This window comes from Thalassophryne amazonica, chromosome 13 (genome assembly GCF_902500255.1).
Source record: "Thalassophryne amazonica chromosome 13, fThaAma1.1, whole genome shotgun sequence".
Lineage (NCBI taxonomy): Eukaryota > Metazoa > Chordata > Actinopteri > Batrachoidiformes > Batrachoididae > Thalassophryne > Thalassophryne amazonica.
Window position 1 is genome coordinate 5719238 of NC_047115.1, and position 24355 is coordinate 5743592.

The 24355-nt window shown below is 45.6% G+C and overlaps 1 protein-coding gene across 2 annotated transcripts in view; it reads left to right on the forward strand.

Annotated features, from left to right (window-relative positions):
* The window catches only part of ppp2r5d (protein phosphatase 2, regulatory subunit B', delta), a 136559-nt gene that overhangs the window by 97140 nt on the left and 15064 nt on the right, over positions 1-24355 (forward strand). For both annotated transcript variants that reach the window (XM_034184316.1, XM_034184317.1), the window contains 4 exons: positions 15941-16068; positions 21746-21847; positions 21926-21998; positions 22072-22119. In XM_034184316.1, the coding sequence (XP_034040207.1) occupies positions 15941-16068; positions 21746-21847; positions 21926-21998; positions 22072-22119 (351 nt within the window). The remainder of the gene's footprint in view (positions 1-15940; positions 16069-21745; positions 21848-21925; positions 21999-22071; positions 22120-24355) is intronic.

Consider the following 24355-nt stretch of genomic DNA (forward strand, 5'->3'; position numbering starts at 1 on the left):
GTTTGTTACAAAACCTCAGAATTAGTGCCTTATTCAACATTAAAAGATATGTTATATTTTAGCTTTGTACAAATGCCAAAATTGCCATTAATGGAGTTATTCTATCAGTATTTTCAAAAAACCATAAGTTTGTATGACTTTATTTTTCAAGACCTGCGCCTGACCGGAGTGTTGAAATTGATAGGGAGCTGGCCTTATGGCTGCTCTTGATGTGACTCTACGGTGGGAGCGTTGTTGTAAACAAGAGCTTCCAGCAGGGGCAGAATGTTGAAAGAAAAATGATTATGATTAGTAAAGAGTTGATTTTGTGGGTGCTCTCAGGATTTGTCTGTGCTGTTTCCTGCAGGGAGCAGCATGGTCTAACATTCATTGCTTATTCTTCAGGTCTTTTACCGCTTTTGATGCTTTCAAAAAAAAAAATCAATTTCAGCTCTTTAGTAACTGCAAATGTCCCATAGACAACACCGGAATTTATCGGTTATTGATTATCTGTAACTTCCTATACATTTTTGGGTGGTTTATCGGTTTATCTTTATCAAAGATAACTTTTCAGTTATCTGTTATCGAAGTTAATTTTTTGGTTATCTGTGCCCACCACTGTGTGTGTGTGTGTGTATATAGACACTCACTACACACCGGAGAGCAGTTTCAAGGAGCACATTCAGGACCTTGCCCAAGGGCCCAGAGTGATTTTTCCAAGGTTTGAAACGAAACCAGTAAACAGTGGCCGTTGTGTTGCAGCGGACCATGGGAGCTTGGGGTTTTGGGGTTTTAAATGTTGTGGTTCATGTTAGTTTAGAGTGTTGTAGTGTTATTGATTCATTATGTTTTTGTAGTTCAATTGTTTCAGTCAGTTTAGTTAAGTGTTATGTTGCTGTTATCATGAGTGAATAGTGGAGTGTGTTTGATGTCTTCTGCCAATGCCCCTGTTTGTGTCTGAAAATAGAATCACCTGCTTGCAGCAGAATGCAGACAAGACAAGAACCTCTCCATGCGCACATGTATAACTTTGATAAGGGACAGAGCACAGCTGACATTTGCCGTTTGGTATGTTTTTGTATTTTGGGTCAAGGATGAATGGCGCCAAAATGGACCATTGATAGGGCTAATATTTTTGGAGAGACTACAGATATTGGCTAACAACACTGAACAATGGACGTTGCTAATTACATTCTGGATGAACCTGCCATTCCAGCAGGGGGTGGTAAATAATCTATATATTAAAAGGGTGAGTGCGTGATAATCTATATATTAAAAGGGTGAGTGCGTGATTTTTCATGAGTTCAGTGTAAGTACATACTTGTGAATACTTTAAAAGTACAACCCCACTTCCATGTATATGTAAGTGGGGTTGTACTTCACATTCCTGCTGAATGTGATGTGCAGCCAATCAGAAAGCAAGGTCACGGATGTACAGAGCGTAAAATAAAATCAAAACAGCTGTTCTGACTTACCAGAAAGTCTGGTGGTCGCGCTGTCTCCACTCCTTTAAAGAACACCTTTTCTTTTTCTATTTGTATTGTTTTGTTCCCCTCTGTTTTAAATAGTCCACAAAGTATCTCCGTTTGTTTACTCTGAAGTCACGTTTAATCTCGAGAGATTTTAATAATCTGTGAGATTTCCTATGTTTGTGTGTGAAATCTGTTTGTGTGTGGTGTTTTTACCGTGTGGCTGAACACCACACACTGTACCACCACACCTGTTAGAGCTATGATTTTTTTTTTTATCTTCACGTGTGTGGTCTCCCAGGTTTTGGAAACCTAAAGATAATTTTAAAATCCTGTCGTGTGAACCAGGCTTAAAGTTCTAAAAACATTCTGGACTTGCACACCATTCTAACTCATTATAGAAACTTTGTGTAACTTATTACCAGCCTTGAAAAATGTCCGCTACGTGTTTTATAAACGACCCAATCGAGAGCCCGTGGATCCCCACGGGCGAGATGATGGGTTGCATATGATGGGTTGCCAGTTTTCTTCAGACAAGTCAGGGGATGGATACATGAACATTTCCAAGTCACTGAATATGTCATGAACTTTATTTACATCAGTTATGTAGAAATACAAACAGTATGGCACTCTATGGTAAATCTGTGTGGAGTAGACGGTTCTCAAAAACTGAGTGACTGTGCAAGAAGGAGAAGAGTGAGGAAAGCCACCAAGACACCCAGACAACCCAGAAGAAGTTACAGGCTTCTGTGGCTGTGATTGGAGAAATTATGCACAGTGCATGTTTGCATTTTGTATGCGCAGGAAGCCAAAAATATGAAATGAAGGTTACGTATGTAACCACAGTTCTATGAATCCCGACTGACCGTCAGAGGGTGGTGCTGAAAGCATTGAATGATCACTTCGTGCATGCACAGTTCGAGTAATGATACCAAAATAGTCACACCTGTGACACCACGGTTGACCAATCACAGTGTATATGAGCATACGTCATCCGAGGCGCCGTCCCTACAGAACCTTCTTGCACAACCTGGAGATTCCAAGAGACAGAGAATCTCTGGCGGTCAGTCGGGATTCATAGAACCGTGGTTACATACGCAACCTTCGTTCCATTTCATCCCTCCTGACCGCCAGAGATTCACTCAGTCGGGATTCATAGAATCGTGGTTACATACGTAACCTTCGTTCCATTTCATTCCTCCTGACCGCCAGAGGGCAGTGCTGAAAGCACTGAATGACTAATACCAACAATGTCACAAGGAATCCCGAGCACCTACCTCACTGAGGAGACCCAGAGGACCCCGACAGGAGCACACAACCCAAAGGATGAGGGTCGGCCACATTGACATTGTCGAAATGAGTGAACGTACTCGGGGAGGCCCATGATGCTGCACCGCAGATGGCATCCACCGGAACCCCTGTCATAGCCGCCCAGGAAGCAGAGACACTCCTGGTAGAGTGAGCCTTCACGCCGGCCGGCCAGGAACAGTCCCCTGCACAATAGGCATGGCAGATGACATCAACAATCCAATGAGAGAGATGTTGTTTAGAAAAAAGGAAAGCCCAACTTAGGACACCCATGACACACAAACAGCTGGTCAGAGCGTCTCAGACTCTCAGTAGCTGCAATATACACCTCCAGTGCTCTCACGGGATACAACAAGTCAGACTCATCCCCGGCCACGATGACTGGGGTCGAAACCGCGCCAATCGCAATGGCTAGTTACTATAAGCACGGGACAACACCTTAGGCAAAAATGCCGTGTTCGGCCATAGGGTAACATCAGCCCGATCGGGACCCCACCTGAGACACAAGGGGCTGACAGAGCATATAACTCACCCACTCTTTTAGCGGAGACGATGGCCACCAAAAACGCAGTCTTACCCAAGAGCCACTTGAGGTCCGCCTCTGCCAAAGGCTCAAACGGAGGATGATAACATGCTGCAAGAACCAAGGTCAGATCCCAGGCAGGTGCATGTGGGGCAGCCGGTGGATGCAACCTACGAGCCCCACGCAGAAAAAGAGAAATGAGATGATGGCTTCCAACTGAACAACCATCCACTCTCGTATGCCAACATGAAATAGCTACAACATATACCTTCAGTGTCGAGGGAGAGCGGCCCTCATCAAGGACAGATTGGAGAAAATCCAGAATAGCAGAAACGGAACAGGTGACCGAATCCTCACTTCGGGCAGAACACCACCGACAAAACAGTCACCACCTGTTGTCATACTGCCGCCTGGTAGAAGGTGCCCTGGCCGACAAAATGGTACGCCTGACAGGATCAGTGAGCCCAGTCAGCCCTGACTCCTGGCATCCAGCAGCCACACCCACAGGTTCAGGCATTGAGGATCGGGGTGCCATACTCGGCCCCCCAACTGAGAGAGAAGATCCCTCCTGGGTGGAAGACACCAGGGGTTGCCTCAACATAAACCCCGAAGCAACGGGAACCATGGCCGTGCGGGCCAGAACAAAGCCACCAGCAACAGTCTGTGGCCCTCCCTGAGAACTCTCTGTAGAGTGGGCCAAAGCAACGGAAGAGGAGGAAAAGCGTACAGGAGCACCTTGGGCCACAGATGAGCAAACGCATCTTGACCAAAATGCGCCCAACACTCCTGTAAGGGAAAACTACCGAGGGCAATGAGTCGACAATTTCGTCGCGAACAGATCCACTTCTGCACAACCACAGAGGTCCCAGATCATGCTCACCACATCGGCATGAAGACACCACTCTCCTGGAGCAGGTGCTGAGAGTGCGTCCGCAGCTCGGTTCCGCTCTCCCGGTAGATACTCTGCCCACAGAGTGGACAGAAGAGGAAAGGCCCATTCCAGCAGATCCCTGGAGACTTTTAGAAGACAAGCCGACCTGGTGCCCCCCTGTTGGTTGATGTGGTAGACAACCGAGGTGTTGTCCGACCGCACCAGAACGTGTTTCCCCTGCATGTGGGGAAGAAAGTGCCTCGGAGCTAGCTGCACTGCCCGTAGCTCCAACACATTGATATGCTCCAACCGATCCCTTCTGCTGAACCGCTCTGTGCTGCCAGACCGCGCCCCATCCCATGGAACTGGCATCCGTGGTGACCACCTCCCTGCGGTACACCACTAGCCCCATCGGGACGGCCCTGGACAAATAAGCCCTGTTCCTCCAGGGACCCAGGGCCTGGAAGCACAACCATGTCACCGTGAGCCTGCGATGTCTTTGCAGTCGGGGGTCCAGACGAAAGCTGTTGAGCCACCTCTGCACAGGGTGTAACGAAAGCAAGCCCAACGGCACGATGCGAGTGAGTGATGTGAGTTTGCCGAGAAGCCGTATGAAGGCGATGTATGGAAACCACCTGCTTAGTCAGAACCGACTGACCAACCTGAGGACATCGTCTATTCTGCGGACAGATGGACGAGCCTCCACGGAAGTTGAATCCAAGGCCACCCCGAGAAAAACAGTGGTCTGAGAAGGAGCAAGGCAACTCTCCTCCAGGTTGACCGTGAGACCCAACTGGGACGCGTGAGCAAGCAGCCGATGCATTTCCCGAGATGCATGCGCTTGAGACAGGGCGCACAGAAGCCAATCGTCGAGATACGGCAGAATCTGCATCCCACATGCTTGCAGTGGGGCGAGAGCTGCCTTTACACACCGAGTAAACACCCTCAGAGAAAAGGAGAGGCCAAACAGGAGTACCCGAAACTGCCAATGACGATCCCAAAAGGCAAACCTCAGAAAGTGGCGGTGGTCTGCCGTAATAGGCACATGAAAATAGGCATCGGTCAGACCTATTGACGTAAACCACGTCCCCCGTGCCACAGTTTGAAGGACCTCCTCTGTGGTCAACATGTGAAATGGCAGCACCTTCAAATAATGATTGAGTCCCCGCAGATCTAAAATGGGACCTGTGGCGGTTCTGGGGGGGGCAGCAGGGGCCAATGCCCCTGTAACAATGAGTCTGGACCCCCCTGTGGCCCCCCCCGAACAAAGATTATATAGTACTTATTAAAATTGTGATACTGCGTTGACGCAAAAGGCAGAACTAATGCGAGTGGCTCAACATTCTAGTCGGATCCTTTAGTGTGCTGCACCAATGAAAGCGGCGGTTTACTATGAGGAAGAAGAAATGGCGGTCATTTTTGTTGATACATGGTGAAAAAGACGAGTATGGAGTTACCATCCACCCGACAAGAGGCTGTCAGAAGCAAGGAATGATTACCACGACGAACAATATTGTTACAAGGTAAGACATCTGGTCAAGATTTGTTGTTGGCTAACTTAGCAGCCTCCCAGACCAGGCGTTAATGCCAGCTTGAGTTGACTGCATGCTTCTAGCTAATGTTAGTTAACCTTACCACACCACACCACAAAACCAAGCAACAACAGCCTATTATAACAAAGGTTATTTATATACTGGGTTGTTGAAGTGTTGTGTATTCCTCTCCATTGCTTTTTGTCTGTAGCTCAAAATGAAGATAAAAAAGGACATTACGTCCTATTTCTGCAAGAAAAAGATGAATAAGAATGAGGCAGACATTGAGATAGAGCCAGATGATGGTGTTGAGAGAGCTGAAGAGAAGCAAGTTGAGAGCATCACAGAGAGAGAGCCAGAGGACTTGGAAGACACTGGATTCCAGATAGAGGACACAGAGCAGGAAAGAGAGACAGGTGAAGATCCTGAGAGTGAAGAAGATGAGAGTGAGAGACAAGAGGAGTGTGAGACACAGACACAAAATATATGTGCGTCCACAAGCACTGGACCATCAGGTTTGTGATAACAAAGACAAAGAGTCAGAGCTCTATTGAGCCGAGTATTCCTTTAACTTTAACTAGTAATGACTTCATGACTTTCTTTGCTAATAAAATTTTAACTATTAGAGAAAAAATTACTCATAACCATCCCAAAGACGTATCGTTATCTTTGGCTGCTTTCAGTGATGCCGGTATTTGGTTAGACTCTTTCTCTCCGATTGTTCTGAGTTATTTTCATTAGTTACTTCCCCCAAACAATCAACATGTTTATTAGACCCCATTCCTACCAGGCTGCTCAAGGAAGCCCTACCATTAATTAATGCTTCGATCTTAAATATGATCAATCTATCTTTATTAGTTGGCTATGTACCACAGGCTTTTAAGGTGGCAGTAATTAAACCATTACTTAAAAATCCATCACTTGACCCAGCTATCTTAGCTAATTATAGGCCAATCTCCAACCTTCCTTTTCTCTCAAAAATTCTTGAAAGGGTAGTTGTAAAACAGCTAACTGATCATCTGCAGAGGAATGGTCTATTTGAAGAGTTTCAGTCAGGTTTTAGAATTCATCATAGTACAGAAACAGCATTAGTGAAGGTTACAAATGATCTTCTTATGGCCTCAGACAGTGGACTCATCTCTGTGCTTGTTCTGTTAGACCTCAGTGCTGCTTTTGATACTGGTGACCATAAAATTTTATTACAGAGATTAGAGCATGCGATAGGTATTAAAGGCACTGCGCTGCGGTGGTTTGAATCATATTTATCTAATAGATTACAATTTGTTCATGTAAATGGGGAATCTTCTTCACAGACTAAGGTTAATTATGGAGTTCCACAAGGTTCTGTGCTAGGACCAATTTTATTCACTTTATACATGTTTCCCTTAGGCAGTATTATTAGACGGCATTGCTTAAATTTTCATTGTTACGCAGATGATACCCAGCTTTATCTATCCATGAAGCCAGAGGAAACACACCAATTAGCTAAACTGCAGGATTGTCTTACAGACATAAAGACATGGATGACCTCTAATTTCCTGCTTTTAAACTCAGATAAAACTGAAGTTATTGTACTTGGTCCCACAAATCTTAGAAACATGGTGTCTAACCAGATCCTTACTCTGGATGGCATTACCCTGACCTCTAGTAATACTGTGAGAAATCTTGGAGTCATTTTTGATCAGGCTATGTCATTCAATGCGCATATTAAACAAATATGTAGGACTGCTTTTTTGCATTTGCGCAATATCTCTAAAATTAGAAAGGTCTTGTCTCAGAGTGATGCTGAAAAACTAATTCATGCATTTATTTCTTCTAGGCTGGACTATTGTAATTCATTATTATCAGGTTGTCCTGAAAGTTCCCTGAAAAGCCTTCAGTTAATTCAAAATGCTGCAGCTAGAGTGCTGACAGGGACTAGAAGGAGAGAGCATATCTCACCCATATTGGCCTCTCTTCATTGGCTTCCTGTTAATTCTAGAATAGAATTTAAAATTCTTCTTCTTACTTATAAGGTTTTGAATAATCAGGTCCCATCTTATCTTAGGGACCTCATAGTACCATATCACCCCAATAGAGCGCTTCACTCTCAGACTGCAGGCTTACTTGTAGTTCCTAGGGTTTGTAAGAGTAGAATGGGAGGCAGAGCCTTCAGCTTTCAGGCTCCTCTCCTGTGGAACCAGCTCCCAATTCAGATCAGGGAGACAGACACCCTCTCTACTTTTAAGATTAGGCTTAAAACGTTCCTTTTTGCTAAAAGTGTTTCTTTCTCTTTTTGCTCTGTATGCACCACTCTGCATTTAATCATTAGTGATTGATCTCTGCTCCCCTCCACAGCATGTCTTTTTCCTGGTTCTCTCCCTCAGCCCCAACCAGTCCCAGCAGAAGACTGCCCCTCCCTGAGCCTGGTTCTGCTGGAGGTTTCTTCCTGTTAAAAGGGAGTTTTTCTTTCCCACTGTCCCCAAGTGCTTGCTCACAGGGGGTCGTTTTACCGTTGGGGTTTTTCCGTAATTATTGTATGGCCTTGCCTTACAATATAAGGTGCCTTGGGGCAACTGTTTGTTGTGATTTGGCACTATATACATAAAATTGATTGATTGAATTGATTGATTGATTGATTGTTTGATAGTGAAAAGAACATTTGCCTGCTTAGTGTGTGTGTTACTTTTTATTTTAAGGTTTATTTAACAGGGACGATACATACAACACTGCCTTTAAAAATGGGAAAATGTGATGCTTAGAAGACGTCTACCTTCAGCTGATTTGCAGTTTTAGTCCTTGGTCAGGGTTTAGAATACAATGAAAGAATGTACTGAATACCATACAAATACAATTAATAAATAACATTAATAAATAAATACAGTGAAACAATTTAGACAGTAGAGTGTGTTTAAGCAGTGTCGGTGTAACTGCAGTTTATATGCTGTGTCCATGCAGAATATATGTTTATTTACATATGTTCGGTTTGTCTTTCTCCACAGACATCAGCAAATGGAAAGAAGACCCACCAATGCACCGGACCTAAAGTTGTATCCAAGGACCTTGATGGGGGACAGGAAGAGGAGTAGCTTCAAGGCAGCCTGGTACCACATCCACCCCTGGCTTGAATATTCAAAACAATTGAACTCTGCGTATTGTTACGCTTGCAGACATTTTAACCTCCCCCCCCCAATAGTCCAGACACAGTCTTTGACTCACCAGTTGGTTTCAGAAACTGGAAAAAAGCATCTTACAGAGGGGGGGGGTTGCATTGCATGCAAGGTCTGAGCGGCACAAACAAGCCATGGTTACATGGAGGACTATCAGAGAGCTACAGCAGCTAATGCAACACTGGTCAATGTCTTAAACTAGGAGCACAACAGACAGGTCAAAGAAAATCGGGAATACATAAAAACAATAGGGGAAGTGCTGTTACTTACTGCTACTCAAAACATGGCTCAAAGAGGTCACAATGAGTCTGCAGACTCAGATCATAAAGGGAACTTCAGGGCAATTTTAGACACAATCACTAACCATGACAAAGCTGTTAAAAAAAGGTTGACTTCCATTCATAATGCAAAGTACACGAGCAAAATCATTCAGAATGAGCTTCTGGATTGTTTAGCAGACATGGTTCGAACTTAAATTACAGAAGAAGTGAAAAACAGTGAGGTCTTCAGCATCATAGTAGACGAAACAAAAGATGTAATGAAAAAGGAACAGATCTCTCTCATACTAAGGTACTGCTACAAAGGAACTATCCAGGAAGGTTTTCTCCATTTTGAGTCCACAGAGAAGCTTGATGCAGCAGAATGTAGTGAGAAAATAATCCACATACTGGAAAATCATGGTCTAGAGTACAAAAAGAACCTCGTAGGCCAAGCTTATGATGGGGCTTCTGTCATGAGCAGTAAGCAGGCGAGAATCAAAGAAGAGGCAAAATATGCCTTTTACATCCACTGCACTGCCCACTGTCTAAATCTAGTTTTAGTAGATAGAGTCAAAGCTGTCCCAGAGGTAGAGGAGTTATTCTACTTACGAGAAAAACTAAATAGAGAGATGTAAACAAAGAGAGATGTCCAAAGGTGCACCAAGAGAGCTCCAGCGTTTAAGTGACACTCATTGGGCATGTCGATTTATAGCTCTACGTAACATCATGGATAGACCGCCTGCCCTTAAGCCACTACTGCAAGAGATATCCGAAGAATGTAATGGTGAAAGATCTGTTGAGGCTCGAGGTCTGCTGGCACAAATACATTTTGAATTCATAGTGCATCTTATCACACTCCGTAAAGTGTTTGGAGAAACAAAACCTCTGTCTGATATGCTCCAGTCTTCAACACTTGACATTTCAGAAGCTGTAGATTTAGTTGAAGCTTTAGTTCAGACATTGAATGATTTCAGGCAGGAGTCGTTTTTTGATGATGTGTGGGATGAAGTGTTAAATGTTTTTGGGTAGTGTGAACCAAGACCACCAACTACAAAACGCCAAAAAACGCTAAGCTCTAAACTCAGTGAGCACTGTTGGGCAGAGAGAGTCAGAACGAGATAAAAATGGGTTCAGTACAAACTTTTTCTACCCTGTCATTGACCTAATGCTCAGTGAGCTTGAAAGACGATTTTCTAGTAGAAACCGTGACATAATGAATAGCATCCAGGCTCTAAATCCCAAAAAAGATGCATTCCTGAAAGAGACGGCTCTGTTTTCATTTGCTTGATTGTATGATTCAAATATTGATGACCTGGGGCATGAAATACAGACTGGGATGCAGAGACCCTCCAGTACAGTAGAGCTAGTACAGTTCACTGAGCCATATAAAGAAGTGTTTTTTGAGCTCTACAGACTCTGTAAAATAGCAGTTGCAATTCCAGTGAGTACTGCTTCTTGTGAACAGAGTTTTTCTACGTTAAAGCTTGTGAAAACATACCTCAGATCCACCATGAATGATGACAGATTAAGCAATCTGGGTGTACTGAACAACCACCAAAACTGCAGAATACAGTTGCTGTAACAGTAGGGCAGCCACTGTCTTTTCATTTTTATTTTATTTAATTTTGGACTGAGAAACTGAGCCAAGGCTGCACCTAACAGTTATTTTCATTATCAATTCATCTGCTGATTATTTTCTCTTGTCAGTACAGTCTGTAAAATGTTGTTTTTTTTTATATTTGTGTCTCAAATGTAATATTTTGACCATTCACTTTGGTTATAATCATTAATCAGTAGATTTATGAAAATAAAAATAAATAAGATTTTGAATCTTTTGTCTTTTTTGCCCCAGGTTGAATGTGCCCCTCTGACAAAACCCCTGGCCCCAGCCAGGCGGCCCCCTCAGTAAAATTGGTCTAGAACCGCCACTGAATGGGACAAAACTCCCAGTCTTTTTCAGAATGAGGAAATATGTTGAATAGTAGCCTCTGTGTTGCTGCAGAGGATCCACCTCCTTGATAGCACCCTTGGCCAAGAGGGCGGAGAGTTCCTGGTCTAGTGCTTGAGCTTTCACCGGGTCGGAAATCAAAGTCACCTTGACCCGGTCCAAGATGTGTGGCCAGCTTAGGAATTACAACCTGTAGCCATGGGTCAAAGTAGCAACCACCCCACGGATCCACAGTGGTAGCAGCCCAGTAGTTGAGCTGCTGATGGGAAAACCATCTGACTGCCGGCCCGGTGGCCTCACCTCCCCTCCCCATGACCCTTAGGGGCCCTGGGGGGTTAGCGGCCACTATCTGAAGCTCGGGTTTGCCTGGTGGGGTGGCAGACTGGCTCACGAAAACCACCCCCGACCGCTGCTGAGAGTCCCGCTGATAACCCTCAGTGCGGGATCGAGGCGGGGGTGGCTGCACATCATGGCCAACAGGCGAATGCCTCAAATGCTGCGGGGGCACAGGTCTGTTGAGGCCAGAGAGATGCTGCCTAGTCTGCTGCACCTGGATGGACCGCTTCAGTGCCTCCAGGGTAGCCGGGCCAAACAGCACACCTGGCTCCACGGGAACATCACGGAGGGTCCTCTGACATGCCTCAGTCAGGGTAGACTGCGCTAGCCAAACCTGCCGACGAGCCTGAACAAGGAAAGACATAACCCGGCCAAGCTCCCTTGACATCAGGGCACAAGCCTGCAACGCAGTATCACTAAATCCTACCACACCTGCCGCAGCACCAGTATCCTGCAGAGATGCAGAAACTGCAAACAGGAGGTGCACCAGGGAATTACCCAACCGGCCAGCACGCGCTCCTGCATTATAAGCCCTGCAAAGAGGTCATCAGTCACACGGCACTGAGTCCATGGGCACCGAGCCTCGCTGCGTAGAACCTCCTCCGGAGACACAACCAGCGAGGCCACCGCCGGGTCAATCGCTGGCATGTGGTTCAAACTGGCCCTAGCGGACTCATGCACAGAGGCCAACGCCCGACTGTCCGCCGAGAGACGTGAGAAGGCGTGAGGATCCCACCAACACGCGTGCAATTCCCTCAAATAGTCCACCGATGGGGGAACAGAAAAGGCAGTGGGCACACGCCCACATCTGAAAAAATGCTCCCAGGGGCAGGCTCCTCTACCACTGGAATATTCAACTGCAGCAGAGTTAAGGCCCTACGCATAATATCCTGCACAGCGGCATCACAGCTCGACTCACTGACCACATTTTGATAGGAGCCGAACGAAGACGTGTCAGAAGCAAGAGACGACTGAGACTCCGCTTCTGCCCCAAAATGAGAGGCCGAGGTGGCGAGAGACAATACATCTTCCTCCACTGCCAACTCAGGCACATGTGGAGAAGCCCCTGTCCCAGGCAAGGGAGCTTCCAGCTGCTGGGCTTGAAACAGTGACTTCATCTTAGCCAATTCAGCAGACAGCTGCTCTACCCTTGTGGCAAGGCCTTGAGGAGCCGCGGTAGCAGTGACCTCACTCCGACACTTTGAACGCCTGGGTGCAGTCACCCGCACCGAAGGTGGGAGCTGGTCGGCCTCTTGTTGAGGGCGCACCCGTGCCAGCTGAGCCACAGCACGAGGCATGTAACTGCAGTTCATACAGGGATGGTCTGACAGCACCTCCGTCAGGTGGTCAATCCCGAGACAAGCTGGGCACAGGTCATGACCATCATCTGCTCGGAGTGCGAGCCCACAAACAGCACAGCAGTGGGAGCTGTCCATAATTCCGACCGCACAACAGGCGAATCCACACGGCTAGCAGTCTTCAGAACATATGCCAGCACTGGGGGAGGGGCGCTCACGCTGCTGTCACCAGTAATGGCAAAACCGGAGACCAACTCCGTCAGCTGTGACAAAACGCAGGCCAAAAAAAAGAAAAAGAAAAAGGCTAACACAGTCAGCCGTCAACATAGACAGGCACAAAACTGGGAAAGGGGGCGCTCACACTGCCGTCACCGGTAGTAGCAAAAATGAAACAACAAAAGGAGGCCAACACACTCAGCTATAAACACAAATAGGCCCAAAACCGGGAGAAGGGGCGCTCACGCTGTCGTCACCGGTAATAGCAAAAACTAAACAACAAAAGGACCCATGTAGTTCGAAACAATATATGTATGTCCGTATACCCGCGCAATACCGGGAGAGGGGGTGAACACGCTGCCATCACTGGTAATGGCAAATAAAAGAGACACTTACCGCAGTAACAAGAACCGTCGCAGCCCCAGGAGGGTGAAAAACGCTGCTCCTGCCAAAAGAAAAGACGAAAGGTCATGCAACTACAGCAAAACCAAAAGAAATAACCAGCATAAAATGGTGGACGCCAACAGTATCGAACCGCATGCAAGAAGAAAAAAGGGACGGAGCCTCAGATGACGTATGCTTATATACACTGTGATTGGTCATCGGTGGTGTCACAGGTGTGACTATGTTGGTATTATTACTGGAACTGCGCATGTGCGAAGGGATCATTCAGTGCTTTCAGCACCGCCCTCTGGCGGTCAGGAGGGATGAACTGGAACTGATTGTGGTCTTGTGGTTAGTAATCTGATAAAACTAACACATCGTTTGTGATATCAGTTTTGGTTAAAGGCAAAGAAAAGGTGAAATGTGCAAAAGAAAATGCAGATACACACATTAAGCAGAACAACTAAATTGAGGTTGGTTGCGCATGGCTCCCCAAGCCCCTGAGGGAAGCACAATGTGATTCATTTACAAGTTGCCCCACCTCCCAAAAAATATGCCGATGATGCTTTTCAGGCGCTGTATCCCAGACACCAGACAGAAACGTGTGACATTTTGGTGGGACTATGACATCATCGTTTCATGAACGTGGCACATTGGTTGTACACATGAAAACACAAAGGCAGTGTTGAGGTTCATCTGGGACCTATTTTCAAAAAGTAGTTCCATGTGGAGCAAACAGTACCATAAAAAATGTTAGATACACCTGAACTGGTCTCCATATGGGCATACCCTGACTGCAGAGACTCCACATCCTCACATTCACTCAGTTTGTTTGTTCCCTCAGCGGCAATTGACTGTACTGTGTCTGTGTGTATCTGTCTGTCTGTGTGTCTGTATGTGTCTGTCTGTCTGTATCTGTCTCTATGTCTGTTTATCTGTCTGTATTTGTATGTCTGTTTGTCTGTCATTCTGTGTCTGTCTGTATCTGTCTGTGTGTTTGTACCTGTCTTTGTCTGTCTGTCTGTGTTTCTGTATATGTCTGTCTGTATCTGTGTCCGTTTGTCTGTCTGTTTGTATCTGTATCTGTGTGTCTGTTTGTCTGTCTGTATCTGTGTGTCTGTCTGTGTCTGTTTGTCTGTGTCTGTATCTATCTGTGTGTCTGTGTCTGTTTGTCTGTATATGTCTGTTTGTATCTGTTTTTGTCTGTCTGTGTGTTTGTGTCTGTGTGTCTCTCTGTATCTGTCTATGTCTCTCTGTATCTGTTTGTCTGTCCATGTCTGTGTGTCTGTCTATGTCTGCGTGTCTGTATGTTTGTCTGTGTCTGTATCTGTGTCTCTGTTTGTGTCTGTATCTGTGTGTCTGTTTGTCTGTGTCTGTATCTATCTGTGTGTCTGTGTCTGTTTGTCTGTATATGTCTGTTTGTATGTTTTGTCTGTCTGTGTGTTTGTGTCTGTGTGTCTCTCTGTATCTGTCTATGTCTCTCTGTATCTGTTTGTCTGTCCATGTCTGTGTGTCTGTCTGCGTGTCTGTATCTGTGTGTCTGTTTGTCTGTGTCTGTATCTGTGTCTCTGTTTGTGTCTGTATCTGTGTGTCTGTCTGTGTCTGCGTGTCTGTATCTGTGTGTCTGTTTGTCTGCGTCTGTATCTGTGTCTGTTTGTGTCTGTATCTGTGTCTCTGTTTGTCTGTGTCTGTATCTGTGTGTCTGTTTGTATCTGTCTGTATCTGTGTGTCTGTCTGTCTGTATATGTCTGTTTGGCTGTCTGTATCTGTGTGTCTGTATCTGTCTCTGTTTGTCTGTGTGTCTGTGTCTGCGTGTCTGTGTCTGTTTGTGTGTATCTGTGTGTCTGTGTGTTTGTGTGTATCTGTGTGTCTGTATCTGTGTCTGTGTGTCTGTATCTGTGTCTGTCTGTCTGTTTGTCTGTGTCTGTATCTGTCTGTTTGTCTGTGTCTGCGTGTTTGTATCTGTCTGTCTGTTTGTCTGTCTGTATCTGTGTGTCTGCGTGTTTGTATCTGTCTGTCTGTTTGTCTGTATCTGTGTGTCTGTCGGGTGTGTGTGTTTGTATCTGTGTATCTGTGTGTCTGTATCTGTGTGTCTGTCGGGTGTGTGTGTTTGTATCTGTGTATCTGTGTGTCTGTGTCTGTGTGTCTGTCGGGTGTGTGTGTTTGTATCTGTGTGTCTGTATCTGTGTCTGTGTGTCCGTTTGTCTGTGTCTGTTTGTCTGTGTCTGTGTCTGGGTGTCTGTTTGTCTGTCTGTACATGTCTGTTTGTATCTGTTTCTGTCTGTCTGTGTGTTTGTGTCTGTGTATCTGTTTGTCCGTGTCTGTGTGTCTGTATCTGTCTGTCTGTGTGTCTGTCTGTGTCTGCGTGTCTGTATCTGTCTGTCTGTCTGAGTCTGTGTGTCTGTCTGTGTGTCTGTATCTGTCTGTGTGTCTGAATCTGTGTGTCTGTCTGTATCTGTCTGTCTGAATCTGTGTGTCTGTTTGTCTGTGTCTATCTGTCTGTCTATGTCTGCGTGTCTGTTTGTCTGTGTCTGTTTGTCTGTATCTGTTTGTCTGTATCTGTGTCTGTTTGTCTGTGTGTCTGTATCTGGTTGTCTGTGTGTCTGTATCTGTGTCTGTCTGTCTATCCGTGTGTGTATCTGTGTCTGTATCTGTCTGTGTCTGTAGGTAGCAGAGCGAGCGCTGTACTACTGGAACAACGAGTACATCATGAGCCTGATCAGTGACAATGCGGCTAAGATCCTCCCCATCATGTTTCCTGCCCTCTACAAGAACTCAAAGAGTCACTGGAACAAGTAACTCAAACACACTCATCACCACTGGATGTGATTGATCACTGATCAGCTTTGATCAGCAGACACCTTTGACAGTTAAAACCAAATTACAAAAGAGTAATCATCTACATGGATCATACAGACTGTTTATGTTAGGCTCAAATTAAAGAGCCTGTGACGTCTTCATGAGGTGCAGGTGTCCTTTCTGGAATAGATCAACAAGATCACCAGGAGGACGATCAAGGAGCAGCCACCATAATTAGAAAAGACACTGCTGTTTCCGTTTACAGTGGCACCGACACGTTCCACAGGAAAAAGCTTAAATGTTTCTCTGTACCACTGAGTGCCTGAGGGAGGTTTCTCCTGAATCCACTGGAACCGAACCAGGCGTCCTTCCTGGACACACTCACTCCTCAGTGAGCGGATTGAACAGCTTCTATTTAACTCATGATTGTAATCCACCCTTTTATTTTAGTTCCCTATGAATTACTTTTGTTCGTCTTTAAGTGCAACAGCTATGGATTTTCGCTCATTAATTTACTGCGGTGTGAATCCTTGGAGTGGTTCACTTGTGCTCGCCTTCGCTACTTGCTTATTCTTTTCTTAGTGCACAGCAGTTTAACCCTCTGGAGTCTTGGCTATCTTTGGGCATTTTTGACTACTTTTGGTTTTACCTTCATAATTTACCTTAAAAACTGTTTACCTGGCCTTGTTTGGTATCATTCTTTCAGCACAACCTCACCTGTGTGACCTTAAATTTTTTGTTTCATTCTGACACACTGCATTGAAACAGTGACCCTAAATTAACCCCAAAACATAAAATTCTGATCAGAAAAGGTTTTTTTTTTTTTTCCTGTGAAAACCAGAAATATTTTTAACAAACCATTTTCATAATTTAGAACATAAATATAAATTGTAAACTTCAAGAATATATGTAAAAATGTAGCATAAACAAAGTTATATCCAACAGTTCACATTAAATGGAGGAAATGCTTCAGAGGTTTTTTTGTGGCTATTTACATGTAATAAGATGCCACACAAATTATATTTGTTCCACTCAGAAAAACAATTCCTCTTCAATACTCATCAGAAGCTCCAAAAAATTGTACAGATATTCCACCTCAATATCCATGTGTATTTTTCCCTAATTCCTGGTTTTTGTAGCATTTTTGTTGATGTTGGTACAGACTGTCCTGACTGTGTTATTGGCCAAAAAAACAAAAAAAAACAACTAGGACTGCAAGCAGTCATATATGGGCCCCTTGTGCCGTGCAACTGCCTACCCAGGCCAGTGCGTCCCCTTGTGACTGGATATGGGCAGGTGCATACAGGGGCTGACCCCTTATTACACAGTTCAAGTTTAAAGCAAATCAGACAATACATGAAGGAGTTACAGGAAGTTGATTGTTCATTCACTAGCGGGCGCTCAGTGCACAAACAGAGGGGCCAGGTGTGTTCAGGGGCCGACACTCATTACACATGTGAAGTTTCAAGTCAGTCAGGCAAGCATGAAGGACTTATCATGACTTGATGTTCCATGGTGAAGGGTCAAAATGGCGACTAACTCAAATGGCGAATAACTTTTGATCACCATTGGGTCATGATCATGTGGACCAATTTTGAAGACGATTGGATGAAATCCCTAGGACGAGTTCATTCAAATGTAAGTAGTGGAAATAGCCAAAAATGGCAAAAATTACATCAAAATCGAAACTTAAAATCAAAATGGCCGACTTCCTGTCAGCATTTCACCATGACGGTAACAGATGTTTTTGTGTGTCCCAGCATGGTAAATATGTGTAGCAAATTTCGTGAGGCTACGACAAAAAATAACCCAATGCGGAGGGTTTTTTTAAAATTATTTCTAGGGGGCACTAGTTCACCATTTCGCTGCGATCATGTGCAAGACCCCCACAACATCGAATTTCGGGTCCGGCCGGATGACTTTGCAAAGTTTGGTGAGTTTTTGAGCATGGGAAGAGGCCGAAATTTTGATTTCAAAAGTGAAAATAATAACAATAACTAGGACTGCAAGCAGCCATATACAGGCCCTCATTCCGCACGACCGCCTACCCAGGCCAACGTGTCCCCTTGTGACCAGATGTGGGCATGTGCGTACAGGGAAGCCACTCATCACAAGCAATTCACATTTCACTCAAATCACACAATGCATGAAGGAGTTATGACATGTTGATAGTTCATCCACTAGGGGGCGCTCAGTGTACAAACAGAGGGGCCAGGTGTGTTAAGGGGCCCACTGTCATCACACATGTAAAGCTTCAAGTCAATCAGGCAAAGCATGAAGGAGTTATCATGACTTCATGTTCCATGGCGAAGGGCCAAAATGGCGGCGCCATAGCGGCCACATCCTTCGACATAGAGAAAAGCTTTCCATAACTTTTGGTTAGTATCATCTCTGGATGCTGTTAAAGAAATTCGAAGTGCATTGGACAAAATCCCTAGGAGGAGTTTGTTCAAATACACCGTGTGGAAATCATGCCAAAATGAGAAGAAAATTCAAAATGGCCGACTTCCTCTTTGGAGTAGACCCATGGTGCAAGAGACTTTTTTGTACGGTTATGCAAGTCACACGTGTACCAATTTTCATCTCCCTATTCCAAAAAAAAAAACCCTATGTGGAGGGGTTTTTGAAAGTTTCAAGGGGGCGCTGTTGAGGTATTTTGCCCCGCCCATGGGCGACGCCCCTATGAATTGTAAGAGGTTGTCATGCTTGATGCGTGTATCAATTTTTCATGATGATATGACAAAATTAAAGCCGTCAAAAGGAAGAACGGAATTTCATGGCGAAGGGTCGATGTTCGGCACAGCGCCACACGGACGTCGTTACTCGTAACTTCACGGCGTTCATCACCTACATTCACCAACTTGTTCTGCATGTTTTAGAAGTGGAATGAAGTTGATTGGGTTAACTATGTGACATCAGGACCTGTTAAAGTAAAAATAGGACATTTCCTGTTACCACCGGGGGCGCTATGGCAAAAGTGGGACGTTAATATATGCAAACGTTCAGGGCGGAGCCCTCACTATGTCCAGCAAGTTTGAAGGATCTACGATGAAGTATGTGGGCGTGACAGCTGTTTAAAGTGAAACGACGTCCGAAAAGCTCAACAAAGTTTGACGAACCTTAGCAGCCACGCCTTTTGACCTAATTGCATTCTTTTGATAAACAGCGCAATTACAATAGGGTCCTCGTAGGACTTTTCCCTACTCAGGCCCTGATAAATAATAGGAAGTGGCTATTCGCACGGCCGCCGTGTCCATAACTCTCCTTTGGCTATTTGCACGGCAAGACTCTGGTGGTAAAACTTGGAACTACTTGTATAAACAAATGTAGCAGGATGAAGGTCCTGGGTCCTGATTGAAAAGATGTTCCCGCTAGCTTGGCTAACAGGGAATTCCCCTTTGGCTGACCTGGTAGAGGAATGGTCTTTAGTGCGAGCCGTTCGGGTTTGATCCCACCGCCGTCCCGGCCACGAAGGTCCTGCAGTCACACAAACATACTGCATTAAATGAGAGTCATGGACACGGCCGCCGTGCGAATAGTGCTGGGGCAGTGTGTGGCTGCACCCTGCTGCTCCAGGACTCGGCGTTGGAGCAGAAATGCATGAATCCTGCAGCAGAAGGAAGGAGAAGCGCATGGTCTGATTCACTATACAAATCTGTGCGCACAGATCGATGAATCCACCTGCTCTCGTTCATTCAGAGCAGAACAATAAAATCCACTTCATCAGCAGGTTGATCGCACTCTCTGCTTCAGCCTCTGATGATGCACTCCGCACTTCGATCGTCTTCATGCAGTTCAAAAACAAAAAAGAGACTTGACGTGCTGCTCCAGACACCTGATTATTTTGATGCACCCGCTAAATAAAAAAACTACACCACACACACTAAAACACCTTCCAAGCATGGCAAACAACACACAACTTTCAAATCTGATCACTTTCTGCTTTTCACTCTGCATGAAACCACAATTTCCCTTTGCTCAGCAACCAAATTACATAGATTGGGCATCATTGTTTATTTGGTAATATATTTTACACCAGTGATATTCCGTATGTTTTTTTTTTTTTTTTTACTTGTTTGCTGTTGCAAAGAGAGAGAGGGACACAGAAGTCCTGTTCACAAAATGCGTGTGCGCGCACACACACACACACACACAGACCCACCTACGTGGGGTCTGTGTGTTGTCATCAAACCCACGTGAAGTTGGTGAATGTAATGGTAGCACCCCTTTCTCCTGTTGCAGTTGAGGGAGTCCTGTTTCATCCCAGCCTTCTCGCTTATCCAGCTGAAAGGAGGAAATGAGTCGCTTCTGCTGCAACTGTCTGCAGAACGTGTAGCGAATATGAGAGTATCATCCCCAAAAACTTGCATAAATTATTAATCAGAATTCAAATTATACTTGGGCTATTAACAAAATTTAAAAAGTGGTTTGGAGGTTGAAGTCTCCACTTTCAACACACATTCAAACAGACCCTTAGAGTGGAGCCAATTTTGTGCTATGTCCGTTTCATTAGGTCATGTCACTTTTGACGCGAGGGCGTGTCATTTGACTCCAGAGGGTTAAAATAACTTGCACAATGTTCTCAGGCACTGTGGCCCTCTTAGAGAGCTGGGTCTGTAAGTTAGAGCAGCTTCTTAGTACAGTGGAGTTAGATATCATGGATACTCCAGATGAGCTTTGTGTCAGGCCAGCTAGTCTGCCCTTTAGCATTAGGGCTAGCTCCGCTGACTAAAGACTACAGCTTTCGTACTGTTGTTAGGCAGAAGAAATCCCATATGGCTTGGTGCCCAGTTGTGGTACCCCACTCACAGTCACTGCAGCTGATTGTGAACCATTTTTCAGCTTTAGCTGTGTCTATTGATAGTCCTCCTAGCCCACAGGTAACTTCTACCCCTATCTCCAGGCCAGAAGGCCGTGCGTTAGTGATAGGGGATTCTTTTACCCGTTGTCAATTACAGATGCCAGCCGACATTAAATGTATTCCTGGGGCTCGAGCACCCAACATTGCCTCTCATCTTAGGGTGTTGACTGTGCACAAGGGCAGACAAGCAAAGGAACATGACACGAGTTATACCCACATAGTTATCCATGTCTGCGCCAATGATGTTAGGATGCGACAATCGGAGGTCACAAAAATGGACATAGAGAGGACTTGTGACCTCACCAGAAAGATGTCAGCATCAATTAATAGTCTCTGGTCCTTTCCCCTCTTGGTGTAATGATGAAGCAAGCAAAGGAAATCTTTGGATAGGTGGCTGGCGCAGTTATGCAGACAGCAATGCTTGTCAGTGTTTTGGTACTCATTGACTCAGTCACTGACTCATTCATTCACTAACTCGCTCAGATCTTTTGCATGGATTGTCTCACTGACTCAGATCTTTTGCACTCATTGACTCGGTCACTGACTCAGTCAGATTGTTGGCACTCAATGGCTCACTGACTCTCAGATCTTTTGGACTGATTGTCTCACTGACTCACATTTTTGCATGCAGGCTATGCTAGACATGTGGAATAAAGAGGAGTTACTGGATGTAACTGCCACAGTCTGCTGAGTTTTCTTCTTGACTTTAAAGATTGTCAGGAAAGAAAAAGAACAGCTGTAGAATGAGAAACGTAGACGTGGCCATTGCAAGTTTTGCTTTGTGCCAGTGTTTTGATGAATGTCTTCCTCAGGACGATCCACGGTCTGATCTACAATGCCCTGAAACTCTTCATGGAGATGAACCAGAAGCTGTTTGATGACTGCACGCAGCAGTACAAAGCTGAAAAACAGAAGTAAGTCAGAACCACCACGTGCCGCCTCCTGAAACATCTCTGAGGCTTTTAATGTAAGTTTAGTTTCTGTAATTACAGGGAGAAGTATAAGTTGAAGGAGAGAGAGGAGGTGTGGTACAAGATAGAGGAGCTGGCCCGGCAGAATCCGCAGGTATCCTCCCGTCTGTGCTGCTCACTTCTCTTCATTTAGTTGTGTAATAAAGCTTTTGTTTCCTTTCTGTCAGAGCCATAAGATCCAGCCTCTGCGCCCTGGACTCCACTCGCACGACCAGGTCAGTCTCCTTCTGATGTTACCGCTAACAGACCCGGACTCTGCAGGACTCTGGGAAGCACAGAGCCAGTGGTGCTGCTGCCGCTCCCACTGTTGGCCAGAATTCAGAGGAAAATGCTGCCATCATGCCGCAACTAACGTAGTCGTGCAGATGTTGACGAAAGTGTGAACCACATGAATCAGTGGATGAAAGTGTCTGGCTCATGGAGTGGCTATGTAGAAAAAGCCCAGGCTGTCCAAAATTCACATTCCAGATGAGTTTGTGGGTTCTATTTAATTCCTTCTGACTGCCAGGAGGCGGTGCTTAGCGCCTGGATTATTCCATGCGCACATATGCAGAGGTCGAGTCTTATACCAACAAAGTCACGTCAGTGGGTGTGACCTGGGTGACGCCAGCGACAGGATATGAGTGCACGTCACCGAGCATTCAGTCCTTTTTCCATCTCTCACATGGAGAGCAGAAGATCGAACTTCTTTCAGATCGCTTCTCTTGTCGGAGCGTTGCAACCTTTCGTAGTTGGAGCTGCGCACACGCGCCCTCCAAATCTGTAAGACCACAAGTTCTTTACTCTGTTACGCTTCCGCTGTCGGGGAGTAACTGAGCTTACTGTGAGTGATCCATTGGTGGCTTCAGCTCTCGGGGAGTAATCCTGTTTTACTACGAGTGAGCAATTGTGGCTTGTTGTCGCTACTCTGTGCGTGACGTGCCGCGCTGTCTTGACTGCTGGGGTATCAATGTTTAATTTGTTGATGTCTGTGTTCGTTACACACTGCTGGCCATTTCTGGGTGGTTCATCTGTGTGCACCTCTTGCACACCATGCATGCCCACGTGTCTGCTTCGCTTTGCTGCTTTGAAATTTCACCTGCTGAGTTTGGATGCTGTCCTGTGAGTGTTTTTTCGCTCCCTGTTTGCCCCAAACATGCAGCTCTCTGTTGTCTTCTTTGAAATGACGCTGTTGTTGCGAGTGGTTTTGCTCCTCCTCCACACCTTTTGTTCCAGCTTTGGAAGCTGTGCTGTGAGTGTCTGTGCTCCTGATTGCACTGTTGTGCTAAACGCACACACTACTGGAGTATTTTCTCACTTTCCCTGCTGGTTGTGAGTGGTTTCTGCTCTTTTCCTACAGCAGTTGTTTGCCTTTCGGGCTGCGTTTGCCTTTCCAAAGTAGTTCCCAGCTACTTTGCCATTTTTAGAGCCAAAGTAGGAAAAAGTCCTACGAGGACCCTATTGTAATTGCACTGTTTATTATTTATTATTATTCTTCACACTTTTCAAATCCAAATTTCGGCCTTTCCCCATGCTCAAAAATTCACCAAATTTTCCAGTCGTCCGGCCACATCCAATTTGATATTTTGGGGGTCACGCACATGGTCGCAGCGAAGGGATTTCATCCAATCGTCTGAGGCCTGCAGGGGATCACTATGCACCCCGCCTGTTGTCCCAGTCCAGGTTTTTGGCCCTGTGGCCCAACAGACCCTGGAGCATGCCGTTCAGGCTAACAGATCTCAGCAGCAACATGCTGAATTACAGAGCACTCCCAGGCACGAACATAAGCACACAGGTGGCTTCAATCCTGCTAATGGACGTGCTCCCTGGGATCGTGGTCTACCACATCAGGCATCCCAGAATTCCGCCTTTCGGCCACCCTCAGATGGACCACCCAGAAATGGCCAGCGGGATGGATAGGCCAGTCATGCTAACCCTTCAGAATCATCACAGGGCTGTAGCAGTCAGGTTTGACACCCGGTCCTGGTTCACCGGTCATTATTACCAGTTACAGCTCGACTGGTGGCGTGTGTTGGGTGATTTCCATATTGGTCAGAGACTACAATATTCACTTCAGTCATCATCCCCTTAAGTTCAATGGTGTAAAAGTCACAGTTGTCTCAGATCCAGAGAGATCTGTTGTTCTCAGGCAGGAAATTCTTGAGCTCCTGAAGAAAGGAGCCATAGAGCAGGTCCACAGTTCTATTCAATTTATTTTGTAGTTCCAAAAATGGATGGTTCCAAAACTGGATGGTGGCTCGTCCTATCCTCAACCCCAGAAAGTTAAATCAGTACATGAAGGTGCTGTGTTTTCGCATGCTCTCCAGGCAATTTGGAAGGGGGACTGGTTCATCAGTGTGGACCTGAAGGATGCCTGTTTCCACATCCCAGTGTCAGTTCACCACAGGCAGTTCCTCCAGTTTGTCTTGGAGAGAGGGGCATACCAGTTCAGACTTCTCCCTTTTGGGCTCT